Source organism: Carcharodon carcharias, chromosome 5 (genome assembly GCF_017639515.1).
Source record: "Carcharodon carcharias isolate sCarCar2 chromosome 5, sCarCar2.pri, whole genome shotgun sequence".
Taxonomy (NCBI): Eukaryota; Metazoa; Chordata; class Chondrichthyes; order Lamniformes; family Lamnidae; genus Carcharodon; species Carcharodon carcharias.
Window position 1 is genome coordinate 42,655,902 of NC_054471.1, and position 14,105 is coordinate 42,670,006.

The 14,105-nt window shown below is 42.7% G+C and overlaps 1 protein-coding gene across 4 annotated transcripts in view; it reads left to right on the forward strand.

The window, feature by feature from the left end:
- Positions 1 to 5,701: 5,701 nt before the first annotated feature.
- Positions 5,702 to 14,105, forward strand: part of thumpd2 (THUMP domain containing 2) — a 35,089-nt gene continuing 26,685 nt past the window's right edge. For all 4 annotated transcript variants that reach the window (XM_041188473.1, XM_041188474.1, XM_041188475.1 and 1 more), the window contains exons 1-2: positions 5,702 to 5,897; positions 12,584 to 12,716. In XM_041188473.1, the coding sequence (XP_041044407.1) occupies positions 5,793 to 5,897; positions 12,584 to 12,716 (238 nt within the window). In that variant the 5' untranslated portion in view covers positions 5,702 to 5,792. The remainder of the gene's footprint in view (positions 5,898 to 12,583; positions 12,717 to 14,105) is intronic.

The window sequence follows — 14,105 nt, forward strand, 5'->3', positions numbered from 1 at the left end:
CCAGCTGTTTCTTTTTATTCTATTTAGATGGAATAATCAATGCCCATCATCTGTTTAATTAGCAACTGTCTTTAACAAGGTGATTGCTATGCAGTGTGATTATTTATACATTGACATTTGATGCACTCTATTCTGTCTCAAGCATGCAAGATGAGCAAATGGCTAGGCCCTATTTACAAGATTGCTGATAAGGCCAATCTTATAGTGTATGGAGCTATACGAATCCCAATGTAAAGTGAATTTGAGCACAGGATGGATCATATTAAGGTATATAAGGAAATCCTTAAATGCAGCTACAGATTCAAAGATCATGAACATATATCTACATATCACAAAGCATCTCAAAGATTTGAACAACAGGTTAAGGAAGCCATTTCAGGCTGCTACCATGCAATAGCTACATGAGTGGTATTTTCTACTAACAGGATGCTGTCCTCAGTCCAGAGAGACATTTTGCCTACCATACAATTGAGCAACATTGTGTATGAATTTCATTGTCAGTGTGATGCCAGGTACGAATGGCTGATCAAATCGAACAGCATTTTCCTTCGATTGTTCGTAATAGTCAGAGTACAGACTGTACTCAACTAACCTGCACTTGCAAAAACATAACATCTACTATTAGATAAAAACAAAAAAATGTGATTCCGCAATTGAGCAGCAATTGCTGAACAATCCTGAGTGCACTAAAGCTACACTAACAACCAATTTAAGATAATCAGTCGAGTTCGTAACTTGGCTCATTTACGCTTGCTAGAAGCAGCATAATTTCATATGCAGGGTCCCATTCTCTGCAATAAAAAGGATTTTGTTCAAACTTTGTGCCTTTTTTGAATTACCCAGGAGCTTGAGGAGCCTATAGTTCCCTGTTGCTTTCTCCATGGCATGCCTCATGCAATCAGAGTCAACTTGTCAGACAATTAGCATTTTCTCCTGTAGTATAAATTATTGGGATGTTTAAAATTTGGCATTCTGGCATTTGCCCTCAGCAATGTCTCTCTTTTCAGCAATATTCAAATTCCATCAGTCTCATAGAACAATGACACCCCCACTGTGCTCACATCTTGTGGAACCTTGTGAGTTCCACACAGCTCAGGAAACACATGCGCTGGCTATAAAGCCAGAATCCTTGGTTAAATCAGCAATTTGGGGGAGGCAGTGGCATAGTGGTATTGTCACTGACTAGTATTCTAGAGACCCAGAGTAATGCTCTGGGGACTTGGGTTCAAAGCCCACCATGGCAGATGATGAAATTTAAATTCAATAAATATGTGGAATTACAAGTCCAATGATGACTATTAAGCCATTGCCAATTGTTGTAAAAACGCATCTGGTTCACTAATGCCCTTTAGGGAAGGAAATCTGTTGTCCTTACCTGATCTGGCCTACATGTGACTCCAGACCCATAGCAATGTGTTTGACTCTTAAATGCCCTCTGATGGGCAAATAGGGATGGGCAATAAATGTTGGCTTAGCCAACAATGCCCACATCCCATGAATGATAAAAAATTAATTGTTTCAATATTTAAATACCTGAATTGGCAGCTCCATGAGAGTTTCCCAATCACATCCAAAAATGTAATTAAACTAGTTGTGAACAGGATCATAATGGGTTCCCCATCTGCTGGCACTTTTCGGACTTCAAACCTGCTGCCACCTGCCTTGGCCAATTAAAATTTTGCTCAGTGTCTTTTAAACATTCTTTAAACACCTGTTTCTCAGCATGCAGCTTAATGTAGCTTGGCTATCTTTTAAAGTTCTTCGTATTGAAGTTCTTGTGGATGATTTAAGTAGCTTTCCCCTTCAGATAAATAAAAATGGGATGAAAGTATGTGAATGTGCTGTTGCCTCATTAATCCATGTCCTTCTTTCTCGGAACTCCATGTTTGAATTACTTCTCTCCCTCCCACACCACAGTACTGAAACAGCTCTTTAAGCCAAAGGGTGGTGATGGCAGATTTGATGGGGATGGTGGGAGAACCATTAGCCAATATCAGCTAACCTCACATAAGACAGAATTCAATTCAATTCAAATTTTATAGTACCTTTGGAAATTCATTGTGGGTACATTGCTTATTCATGAAGAATCACATATAAACGAATAATTAACAATGAAAAAGAAAACTTACGTCATTAAAACTTGAAGAAAGTAAATTGAACAATAAGCAACCTAAAATCCTGCGTCGCTACAGTGCAGCGCCATCTTGCAAATTATCTGTTGACATGGTAGTGGAAGTGGAGGTGGTTACTGAACAGTACAAGAACTTTCTGCCTGGCAACAGGCATAGGCTGACAAAGTAACAGGCCGAAGAGGAACAAGGTCAAGATCTTCATCGTTTGGCATTTTATCTCAATAATAGCCGTCTTCCAGGAGTTGGTGGTTCAGGTCTTAATTAAGTTGCTGCTCTGTAGAGAAATAGCCCTGTTGTACCCGATGTAGGCTGATACAAGATTGGCCCTCAGATTTTGTCTCTCTCTCTCAGTGGGGGCATTCGGACCCTGTGCGGTAACTTCAAGACCAAATATTCCATGAAGTTTGAAATACCGTTACTTTTCTCATTTTCGTACCAGCTGCCGACCTCGATCCACGCACCAACCATGCATATGGGATGACCAGTCTCCTCCGTGCATCCCATTGTCCAATGTTCAGAGCTTGGTCTCCAGAATGTTTGTGAAGATTTGAGAAACATTTGTCTCCACTCGGTCTACTGGCTCAAAGGAGCACGGTCCCTGCTTAGTAAATGGCTGCCGCCAGCTCCATGTCCATCCTCGGTCAGTGGGAGAACACATGCGCAAGGGTGCTTGATGCTTTGTGCTGAATTGTTTGACTGGCCCATCTAACCAACTAACAAGAAGAAAAATGCAAAACTGACTTGGACTTCTTCAATCAAAAGAAAAAAAGAAACTTATTCAAATTGACTATACTGTAAAGACTGGACTGCCCAAGGACTGCAGTGGTACAAGAAAGTGGCTCACCACTACCTTCTCAGCAGCAATTAGGGATGGTCAATAAAGCTTCCTTGCCAGTGACACTCATATCCCAAGAATAATAACTTTTAAAAATGAGGGCCAAAAAAAGAAGCTGGATGGTCAGCAGTTTAGTGGCAATGGTTAAGGGAGAAGGGGGATGGGGAAATAGAAGAGAAACTAGAGAAATGTGCAAGTTCTGGGTTAGGACAGGTGGGGGCCTTAGAGGAAATTTGACCCGGCAAAAAATGACAAAGGCAACTCAATCTGTGGTCTCAGTCTTAGTAACAAAGAAGTCCATGAGTTCTTTAGACTTATTGTTGGAAGTGAGGATAGAGGAGACAAGGAAGAGGGGTTTTAAGTAGGGTTGCAGATCCTCCTGGAATGGCTGGGAGTCTACCGGAAACAGCATCAATCTCCTGGTGGTCAAAGAAAGCATTCTGCGAGATTTTAAAATAGTAAGAACAAATCAGTTCCATAATTCGTCATCAGCAGCCACCAAGAAGGGGAAGAAAAGACAACTTCCATCATGAGGCATTGCCATGTGGTGACATCACACCCGGCACAGCATCACTCAGTCAAATTCAAACCTTAAACCGGAAAAAGCCAGGAGGACTCCGATTGGCTGGGATTTTGAAGGGCTGAGATGGGATTGGTTTGAATTTCATTGAGGGGTCAGGAGCAAGAAGCGAGTGTTGGTCTGAGTTTGATCAGCGCAAGCAGGGATTTGACTTCATTTCATTAAAAATACAGCGATGAGACTCCTGGTAATTTAGGTACAGACAATACATCAGAACTACTGCAATGTCTTTGTTTAAGTGGCTGACCAAAGGTTCTTATGGAATTCTACATTAAAAATCACTTTGGAAGATGCCCTGATAATTCAGTTGACTGAAGAATTGCTGTGTACAAATGAGGTTAACAGGAAAGGAACGTTCCAGGCTAGATCTAATATCCTGTAGCAAGTTAGCTGATTTCATGTGGGATAGCAGAAGAGGTGGTACTAATGGTTTTATGCTTCCCTGCTAGGAGGAGGTTCAGCCAGTATTCCCACGACTCTTGCCAGTAATTGTGTAGACATATGGGCAACTGATTGAGGTCAGGATCAGATTTAATTGTCTGTGATGTTTCTACTCCCAATCACTCAGGAGAATTTTAATCTCCTTTTGCCTGGTGTGAGAGAGCTGTTTGAGGGGTTAAAATCTTATGAGCCCATTGACAGGTACTTCTTGCCCAGTGCCCACTTTTATTCTAACAGCATGCATTTCACGGTCGATCAAGGCTCCCATTACAGGCAGGTGGGAACCTCAACAATTTCATGCAAACTGAGGTTCTTTGATGAAAAGAGGACTCAAAGGGATCTTCATTGCACAGCATGGCCCATTGCCAAGCCTGCTAGATGACACCTAACCAGATTGATTCTACACAGCATTGGAGAGCGAAAAACATTATTCTCGCCTCAGTTTTAGCAGCTTTTAATATCTGTTTGAAACCATGGTGTCGGATCTTGCACTAAGCCCTTTGAGAGCAAGTAAAGCTTTCATTGCCCTCTAAACTTTAATCGTTATTCAGCCTTGCTGCAATTTCATCCCATTTTCCTAATTAAAGTTGGTGTGTTTTCCTCTCTCGTACTCCTTTAGAACCCACTCGTGCCACAGCCTACCATGAGTTCACTTCCACCGACATCTCCTGGAAAATGCCCAACCAGAGGTGGCAGCCCTAGGTTTAAGAAAAAAACTCAGCAGGTGGAACAGCATCTGTGGAGAGAAAGACAGAGTTAACGTTTCAAGTCAGAGTCACCTTTATCTAGGTTTAAGACAATTGTTTGTAGTGGAGAAAAGGAGTCCATTTGCATTCCAGAATAATCTGACTTGGATAGATCTTTCGACAAGATTAGTAAATTGATGGATGTTCATAGCCTGATCAACACTGTGTACCTTAATTATCAAAAAGCCTTTGGTATGGCGGTGCCCACCTCAATATCCTTAAATGTGTTAAGTGTCTGGCACCAGTTGTTGAAGTAAGAATACAAAACTGAGGTACAAATGGGCAGAACTTGCACTGAGCCCGCTCCACCTGATAATCCCTGGTCCTGAGTTGCTGAGGAAGATGCTGGGAAAACGCAGCCAGTGAGGGCGGTTGTCAGAGCTCTGAAGGAGGGTCATACAGGCTCGAAACGTTGGCTCTGGTTCTCTCTCTCTCTCTCTCTCTACACGGACTTGCCGAGATTTTCCAGCACTTTCTGCTTTTGTTTCAGATTTCCAGCATCTGTGGCTTTTATGCTTAAATCTTCTATAACCTATGGCTTTGACAAAGGCAAAAGGGAAATGTGGCCCTCAATCTCAGTCCTGGGTTGAACTTCATAGGCAACTTGCAGTTTCCCAAAGCCTGGGTACCATACCCTAACTGGCCAACACAGCATGAACATGACATCCTGGACCCACCAAGAATGTGGGTCTCACACAGAGCACATTGGGTCAGTGCAGTGCTCTCTCTCTCTCTCTCTCTCTGCGCCACCCCAACAACCTCCACCACGCCAACCAGTCCCTCATCCTAATGCTGAGTCAATGCAGCGGCAGCTTCGCCGTTGGGGGTTGAGGGAGGATCTTTCCTGACCCCAGTTGTTGTTGTTGTTGTTATTGACGGTTAAAATTTAAAATCAGCTCCGCGTGGGTGGAGGGGAAGGCCACACGCTTCATCGTCACTTCCTGTTGGGATGGGGAGTTTCCGGTGAGGTTTCCCTGACAACAGCCTTCACTGCGCCGGGCAGCCTGAGCACCCCATTCCCACAACCACCCTCCCTCTGCTCCCCTTCCCGGGTCCTGATGTCCCGCGGCTGCAGTCTCAGGAGCCGGTATTTCTGTACCGCTAGCCGGGGCCTGGAGCAGCTGCTGAGGGAGGAGGTTCACCGCAAACTGTCCGCTTCTGAGGTAAGTGAAATGTGCCGAGCCCCGGACGCCCTGTCGCTTTGTGTCAGGGTCGCCGCCTGTCTGGGCTGGGCTGGGTGGTGCTGCTGGTCACAGATAGGGCCCTGGTCAGCTTTCTCACTGTGTTAAGAGTAACAGGAAAGCGTTTGTATGTTTGAGCTTGTGTGCTTGCACGTGTGTATTTGCATGTTGATCGTGTGCTTGTATATTTGCACCTGTTTATAGCCTTGTGTTTGTGTGCAATTTAACCGTGTGCACATCTGTATAAAATCTGGTGTCTCATCTTCATGAAGAGAAGTTAGCCAAATCCGTGCGTAAAACAAAATCATTCTTGAAACATTCTTGTGGTCTGAGTTGTTTGTGTTCACGAAGTTTTACACCCCTTCATTTTCATGCCACTCATTTAAACATTCATGGATGTTCTACCAGTTATATCAGTGTAATATTATTAAAGGTATTTACAGATCAGTTCTGAGTTTGCATTTTGAAGAGGAGGGTTTTAACTGATTCCTATTTTTTTTTAATTATCAAAGCCTGCGAAAGCATCCTAAGAACTTGTTTGTTTATTTATTTACTACAGGAAAGTACAAGAAAATAGCACATTTAATGTTGTAAAACTCATCTGCTGAAACTCTCATGTTGCCTCTAAACTTGATTATTCCATTGCACTCCTGTTGATCTCCCACCTTGTACTCTCCATAAGCTTGAGTTCATCCAAAACTCTGCTGTCTATGTCTTAACTTGCAGCAAGTCCCATTCTCCTATCACACTTGTGCTTGATGATCTACATTGGCTCACAGTCAAGCAGCATCTTAATTTTAAATTATCATCCTTGTTTTCAAATCCCCTTGTACCCCCTATCCCTGTAATCTCCTCCAATCCCATAGGCCTCCTAGATATCTGCCCTCCCCTAATTCTGGCCTCTTGCCCATTCCTAATCATAATTGCTCCATCATTGGTGGCTGTGCTTTCAATTGCCTAAGCACCAAACTCTGGAATTCCTTCCCTACACCTCTGCCTCTCTCCCTCCCTCTCTTCCTTTAAGACACTCCTTAAAACCTATGTCTTTGACCAAGATTTTGGCCACCTGACCTAATTTCTTTCTGTGGCTTTGTTTTATACTTGTTTCATAATTTGTTTTATAATGCTGCTGTGAAGAGCTTTGGGATGTTTCATTACATTAAAGGTACTATATAAATAAGTTGTCTTAGTAGTGAAACTTCCTAAAGTTACATCAATTTTTTTTAAAAAGTCACATAAGGAGAAATCAGGATAGTTAACCAAAAGCTTGATAAGAGGGAGGTTTTAAGGAGCATGTTAAATGAAGGGCAGCAGTGAGGTTTAGGGAGAAAATTCCTGAGTTTAAGACAAAGGCAGCTGAAAGCATAGCTGCCAATGGTGGAGTGATTAAAATTGGGGACTTGCAAGAAGCCAAAATAGGAAGAATGCAGAGATCTCGAAGGCTTGTGTGGCTAAAGAGGCCTACAGAGAGAGGGTGGGGGCAAAGCCATGGAAGGATTTGAAAACCAAGGATAAGGATTTAAAATTGAAACATGAGACCAGGAGCCATGAAAGTCAGCAAGAAGCACAGGATTGATGGGTGAAGGAGGCAGTGGGCACCACAGTTTAGGAAGGATGTGAAAGCATTAGAAAGGGTGCAAAAAAGAGATTCACGAGAATGGTTCTAAGGATGAGGAACTTCAGTTATGTGGATAGGTTGGAGAAGCTGAGGTTGAGGAGATTTGATGGAGGTGTTCAACATCGTGAGGGATCTAGACAGTGGACAGGGAGAAACTGTTCCTGTTGGCGGAAGGACCAAGGAGCAGTGGGCAATGATTTAAGGTAATTGGCAAAAGAAACAATAGCAAATGATGTTACACAGCAAGTGTTTAGGATGTGGAATACACTACCCGTGCGTGTGGTAGAGACTGATTTGACTCACGGCTTTTAGTAGCGAATTGGATGATTATCTGAAGAGGAAAACATTGCCGCACCACGAGGAAAAGGCAGGGGAATGGCACCAGGTGAATTGTTCTTTCAGAGAGAAGGCGTAGACACGCCAGGCTGAATAGTCTCCTGCACTGTAACCATCCTGTGCTTCTAAGATTTGGAACGAATGAAGATATGGGCAGCAAAATTTTGGAGCTCAAGTGGAAGACGAAAAGCTGGCCGGAGGTGTGTTGGAATAGTCATGTCTAGAGGTAACAAGGCACAGAAGAGGGTTTCAGCAGCAGATAAGTGGAGGCTTGCAAAGATTTGGACAATGTAACATGATGGAATCAGGCAGTCTTGATTATGGAGTGGATATGTTGTCTGAAGTCTGTCTTGGGCTCAGACAGGACACCAAGGTTGTGAACCATCGAGCTCCATTTTGGACAGACACAGGACGAGGGATGGAGTCAGTTGCTAGGGAACAGTTTGTGGCAGGGGGGTCTGAAGACAATGGCTTCTACCTTCAGCCAGAAGTGCAGAGTGGATGTTACAGCTCAGCTTGAGGTCCCCAGCATCAGAGATGCTAGTCTTCAACCAATTCAGTTTACTCCATGTGATACCAAGAAGTGGCTGAAGGATACAGCAAAGGTTATGGGCCCTGGGGTCTAGCAATGAAGATGTGCTCCAAAAGTAGCTGCATCACTAGCCAAGCTGTGTGTGTACAGCCAGAACGCTAGCATCTACCTGACAGTGTGAATAATTGCCCAGGTATGTCTATTCACAAAAAAAAGCCATTTACTGTCCCATCAGTCTACTTTCAATTACCAGCAAAGGAATGGAAGATGTCATTGGTGCTAACAAATAACGTTTCCTGAACAATAACCAGAAGTATGATTGAATGCTCTCCACCTACCTGGATGAGTGCAGCTCCATCAAGACTCAGGAAGCTTGACACCATCCAGGACAAAGTAGTCTGTTTGATTGGTACTCCCTCTACCACTGATGCACAGTGACAACAGTGTGTACCATCTATAAGATACACTGAAGCAACTTGCCAAGGCTCCTTTGACAGTAACTTCCAAACCCTTGACCTCTACCACCGAGAAGAACAAGGGCAGCAGATGCATGGGAACACCAACACCTGCAACTTGCCCTACAAACCACACACCATTCTGACTTGGAACTATAAAACCGTTCATTCACTGTTGCTGGGTCAATATCCTAGACCTCCCTTCCTAACAGCACTGTGGGTGTACCTACACCACATGGACTGCAGTGGTACAAGAGGGGGATGGAAGGGGACTCCATTGGCTGGAGTCATACCTAGCAAAAGGAAGATGGTCATGGTTGTTTGAGGCCAATCATCTCAGCCCCAGGTCATTAATGCAGGAGTTCCTCAGGGTAGTGTCCTAGGCCCAACCATCTTCAGCTGCTTCATCAATGATCTTCCCTCTATCATAAGGCCTGAAGTAGCGATGTTTGCAGATTTGATGATTTTACAGCTCTTTAGGCACGGAAGCATTCTGTGCCTGCATGCAGCAAGATCTGGGCAGCATTCAGGCTTGGGCTGATAAGTGGCAAGTAACAGCTTGTGCCAGACAATGACCATCTCCAACAACAGAGAATCTAATGATCTCCCCTTGACATTCAATGTAATTATCATCACTGAATCTCCCACCACCAACATCCTGAGAGTTGTTATTGATCAGAAACAACTGAACTAACCACACAAGTATTGTGGCTACAAGAGCAGGTGAGAGGCTGGTTATCCTGCATCAAATAACTAATTTTTGACCCCCCCCCCACCACCCACCCAAACCTCTCCACCATCTTCAAGGCATGAGTCAGGAATGTGAAGAAATGCTGTCCACTTGCCTGGATGAGTGCAGCTCCACACCATCCAGAATTAAACCAGCCTGCTAGATAGGCACCTCATCCATAAATATTCACTCCCTCCACCACCGATGCACAGTGGCATCAGTGTGTACTATCTACAAGATGCACTGAAGCAACTTGCCAAGGTTCCTTTGACAGTACCTTCCAAACCCAAGACTTCTACCACCTGGAAGGACAAGTGCAATAGATGTATGAAACACCACCATCTGCAAATTCCCCTTCAAGCTGCATACCATCCTATATAATAACTAAATTATTGTTCCTTCACCATCGCTGGGTCAAAATCCTGGAGCTCCCTTCCTAAGGTGCAACTACAACACATGGACTGCAACGATTCAAGAAGGCAGCTGACCAACAGCACCACAAGGGCAATTAGGGATGGGCAATAAATGCTGGCCTAGCCAGTGACACCCTTATCCCGTGAACAAAAAGTTGGAGGTAGAGTAAATAAACTGTTATGGACCGTGATGGGAGAGTGTGCACTTAATTCTAACCCCACTTCTCCACAGATCGCAACATTAGTTTACATATCTAACTCAACCACAGAACTGACCCATTGATTCTGTTATTCCCAGTATAAAAAGACTAATCAGGCTTCTTTCAGCAAACACACAAGATAATTGATTTATTACGAACAAACTTCTTATTAAAACAAGTTATAAAACTGGTAAACTTATACTTCTACAACTTATAATGATTTTCCCCTTTTTGGATATTCAAACCCCCAGGCGCACACTCGTGAACACAAAACAGGGCAAACAGTCCCCTGCAGAGGCTGGAGTATGGGAGCATATCTTTTAAAAGGATAAAAATTTGAAAAGATTTCCACACTGTTGATCTAATTGAATTCTGGTCGCAACAGATCAGCAAATTCTTTCTGATGGATTTTATTGAAACTGTCCTTGATGACTCTTATCACAATCTTGCGGACTTTCAATGAAAAACAGGTTATTCTGATGAAAGTTAACTCGCTCTAGACCGCATGTAACAAAGGTGGGGCAGAGAAAGTGTCGTCGTTTTGCAGCCTGCTCCTAAGGTCCATGCACACGCTTGACTGAGTTTCAGAGAATACTTCTGTCGGGCTGGATGTTTTTAACCAATCAGCAAGAGTCTTTAGCTTGACAACAGCAGTTCTTTGTTAACTTAGGTATACAAAATATCTTTTTCCTCTCCGGATGTTCCCACTGGGCGTCTATGTTGACGCGTGGTTTCTTGAAGAATGGCACATTCACAGCCCTGAATTAATCTTGCAGACTTTTTTTTAAAAAAAAATTCAAAATTCCATGTCTTTCAAATTTTCCAAAAACGGGTTCCTCACAAAACATTTTTTCTTCTTGACGTAAATACTACGTGAGATGTCAGTGGGGGGAACGTGGAAGGAAGAAGGCAGAATGGTGGTGTATGTGATGTAAATGGATCCTTGGGAGAGAATTATTTGAATCATTAGCAGTTTTCTAAAAGTGTATGATTACACTATTAGAAATATGATTGAGGCCTGTAAATGAAGAATGTGTGCGATATTTGTACCTAGACAGTTGTAATGTATTAATTCATTGAAAGATAGAGATGCCATTGTTGCATTTAGGCTGCCAAGGAACCATGGTAAATGTCAAACTGTTCCCCTAGTCCTGAGAGCATTTCACTGTTGGTGTGTGTATAATAAATGTATTTGAGGAGAAGAATTTTAACCCCCAAAAACTGTTGGGTTTGGGTCAGGTGGAATATGAAAACGTTGAATTGGACATGCACCTTTCCAGTCTCCAACGTGCCCACTCCCATTTCAACGGAGGCAAGATTCAGGAGCGGCAGCCAACCCTCTACTCTGGTCATTTAAATATTATAACAAAGCTGTGTGCCTTTTTACTTGCTGGATCCAATTTATTTGTTTGACCCACTGTCTGAAACTGGACATTCCATAACATTTCTGATTCTTGACTCCAGTCTCTGATCTTCCCTCTGGCCTTCAGTCTACCCTCCCACCTCTCTGCTCGCTGGCTCTGGCCTAGTCCTGAAAGCCTACCCACCCGAGAGCCTGCACCTGTCCACGACTTGGAAACTGGGACAAAAAATAGTAATCGGGTCCTTTCAGTCAATTCAGCGGGACCTGAGGGAAACTTATACTCCTGGGTATTCCGACTGCAAAACTGCCCCCACTCGCCTCCTCCAACCCCCTCCCAAGTTTCAAAGCCAGCAAAAAATTGTCTTATTTGAACAATTGTAAAACTAGTAATTTGGTAAAATTGAGAGAGCCTGTTTGTTCATGCGGTTTGAAAGCCTGAGCTTCCAGATAGATAAGTGTTGTTGTGTGCGGGATGCAAATGATGTGGAAAAACTGAAGTGTGGGACATTATTCGTGGTAACTGTTGATTTTTCAAGTCAATACTAGAAGAAACCTATTTCCTTCAAAAATGATATCTATAACCTAATTATAAAGTAGTTTGAGGTAAGTGAGATATGTTACCTAGCCCAGAGAAACTGATTTAATAGAAAATATACAGATACGTTCCAAAGTCAATTTGAAGTTTTCTTTTGTGGTGTCTTCTATGCTTAACCTACATTGTAGATGCAAAAGATCAGAGTTAAAGATTGATCTGTAGGAGTTAAAACTTACAATTACACACAATTGCAAATTCTGACATGACAAAGTGTATTGAGAAGTCCCTGCTACCTTTGGAAACATTTTTATTTAAAATCCTTCTTGGGGCTCTTGCTTTATTACTCCTATCGTATTGACTTGAATGTTTGATATGGATTAATGTATTTTTCTTACAAAATCTTCTATCATTGGCTTTAATCTAACAGGACAGATATGGAGTGAAATTGCTGAATGCTGACTTTTGTCTTCCTTTGTGTTCTTGTAGGTGGAGCAGGTATCAGGAAAAGTGTTCTTTACAGCAGATGCAGATTTGAAAAAGCTGAAGAGCTTGAAATGCGCAGAGCGATTATTTTTACTTGTGAAAAAGCTCCCCCCAATCCAGATGCCAAGACATAAAGGTGCAATAGATTGTCTTCATGACTTTAATTTTTAATGATTAACATTACTGCCACAAAGCTACTGTTAAATAAAGTAAGTTTATTCAACTTTCTCAGCTGCAGTATAACTGATGATGGCATCACCTGGGTAATTATTCCACATTATCAAGTAATGTCCAACTTGCAAAGAAGCAGAGCAGTAATAGGGCAAATAAAATGTGGTCAATCCGCTTCCTCCCAAGATTTAAGTGATGGAAGGAGTCCTCGGTAGGGCCAACAAGTGATAACTACCAATAATCACACCAGCACTCGGTTTCAGGCTTTATCACATAGCTTTAGTCCAGACATGGATGGAAGATATGAAGGTCAGGAGAAGTGACAGTAGTTGCCCACAAAGTCAATACCATAAAGTCCTGCTCTTTGTGGGGCTTGCATTCCTGCAAAACCTCACAAACGAGGAACCTGCTTTACTATGGGAATCAATTAGATAGCTTTCAGGAATGTGAGGGCAGCATTGGTTTGTACAGTTACTGTACAGCAAATAGTGATATGTGACAGATGGGCAGCCTCTGAGCTCAATGTTGTAATAAAAGAATCTAACTACAGACTCGTCTCTTTCAACATCCAAGGCATGTATCGCAAATTTTTAAAAAGAGAATCCTCATTTAAGAAAAAGATGAATCTCCTCAAAACAGGCAGGCAAGCCTTTTACATAAAAAGACAAAGCTGTGAATATTTCAAAATTGAGCAGAGCTGTTACTGCAGCTCTAGACTAAAAGATTCCGACGTTTCCAGATTGATCTCTCTACAGCTGTAACCATTCTAGGCACCACCTCTCACCCCTGTCAGGAAGGTGCTTAAACAAAGAATTAAATGTCCACGACCAGGACTAATGGAAGAAATCCGCTTCCAGAGACTTCGACATCATCTTTCCATTAAAGTATGCTCCTTCATGGCTAATGGAATAAGTTTCATTTAGAATAATGTCTTTAATGAGAGAGGGGGGATTAAAAACATGGAAAAGTGAACAGTTGCTTACACAGTGGGTGATCTGGTGTACAAAGGCTTTAGCGTGGGTAAGCGAATACCCTAACAAAGAAATCACGAAAGGCAGGACTTTACTGCAGTGATGTACTCCATAAATAACTGGAACAGACTGCTGTAACTACAGTAGCAGATTAACTGCAGTGCGGCCAATGGACAAAAATATGTTCAGTAAGCGATATGATACTTGCCCATTGAAATGATTGAAAGTTGAACTGATGGGGCACAGAAAAGCACAAATTCAAATTAGAGAGATGACTTTCCTGAGGTCTGTTTTCATATCTTTCGGGTTAGTTCATTAGAAGGAATAGCGATGCCACTGGCCCCACCAGAGATTGTATGAATAGCATTGGAAGTGGAGGCTTT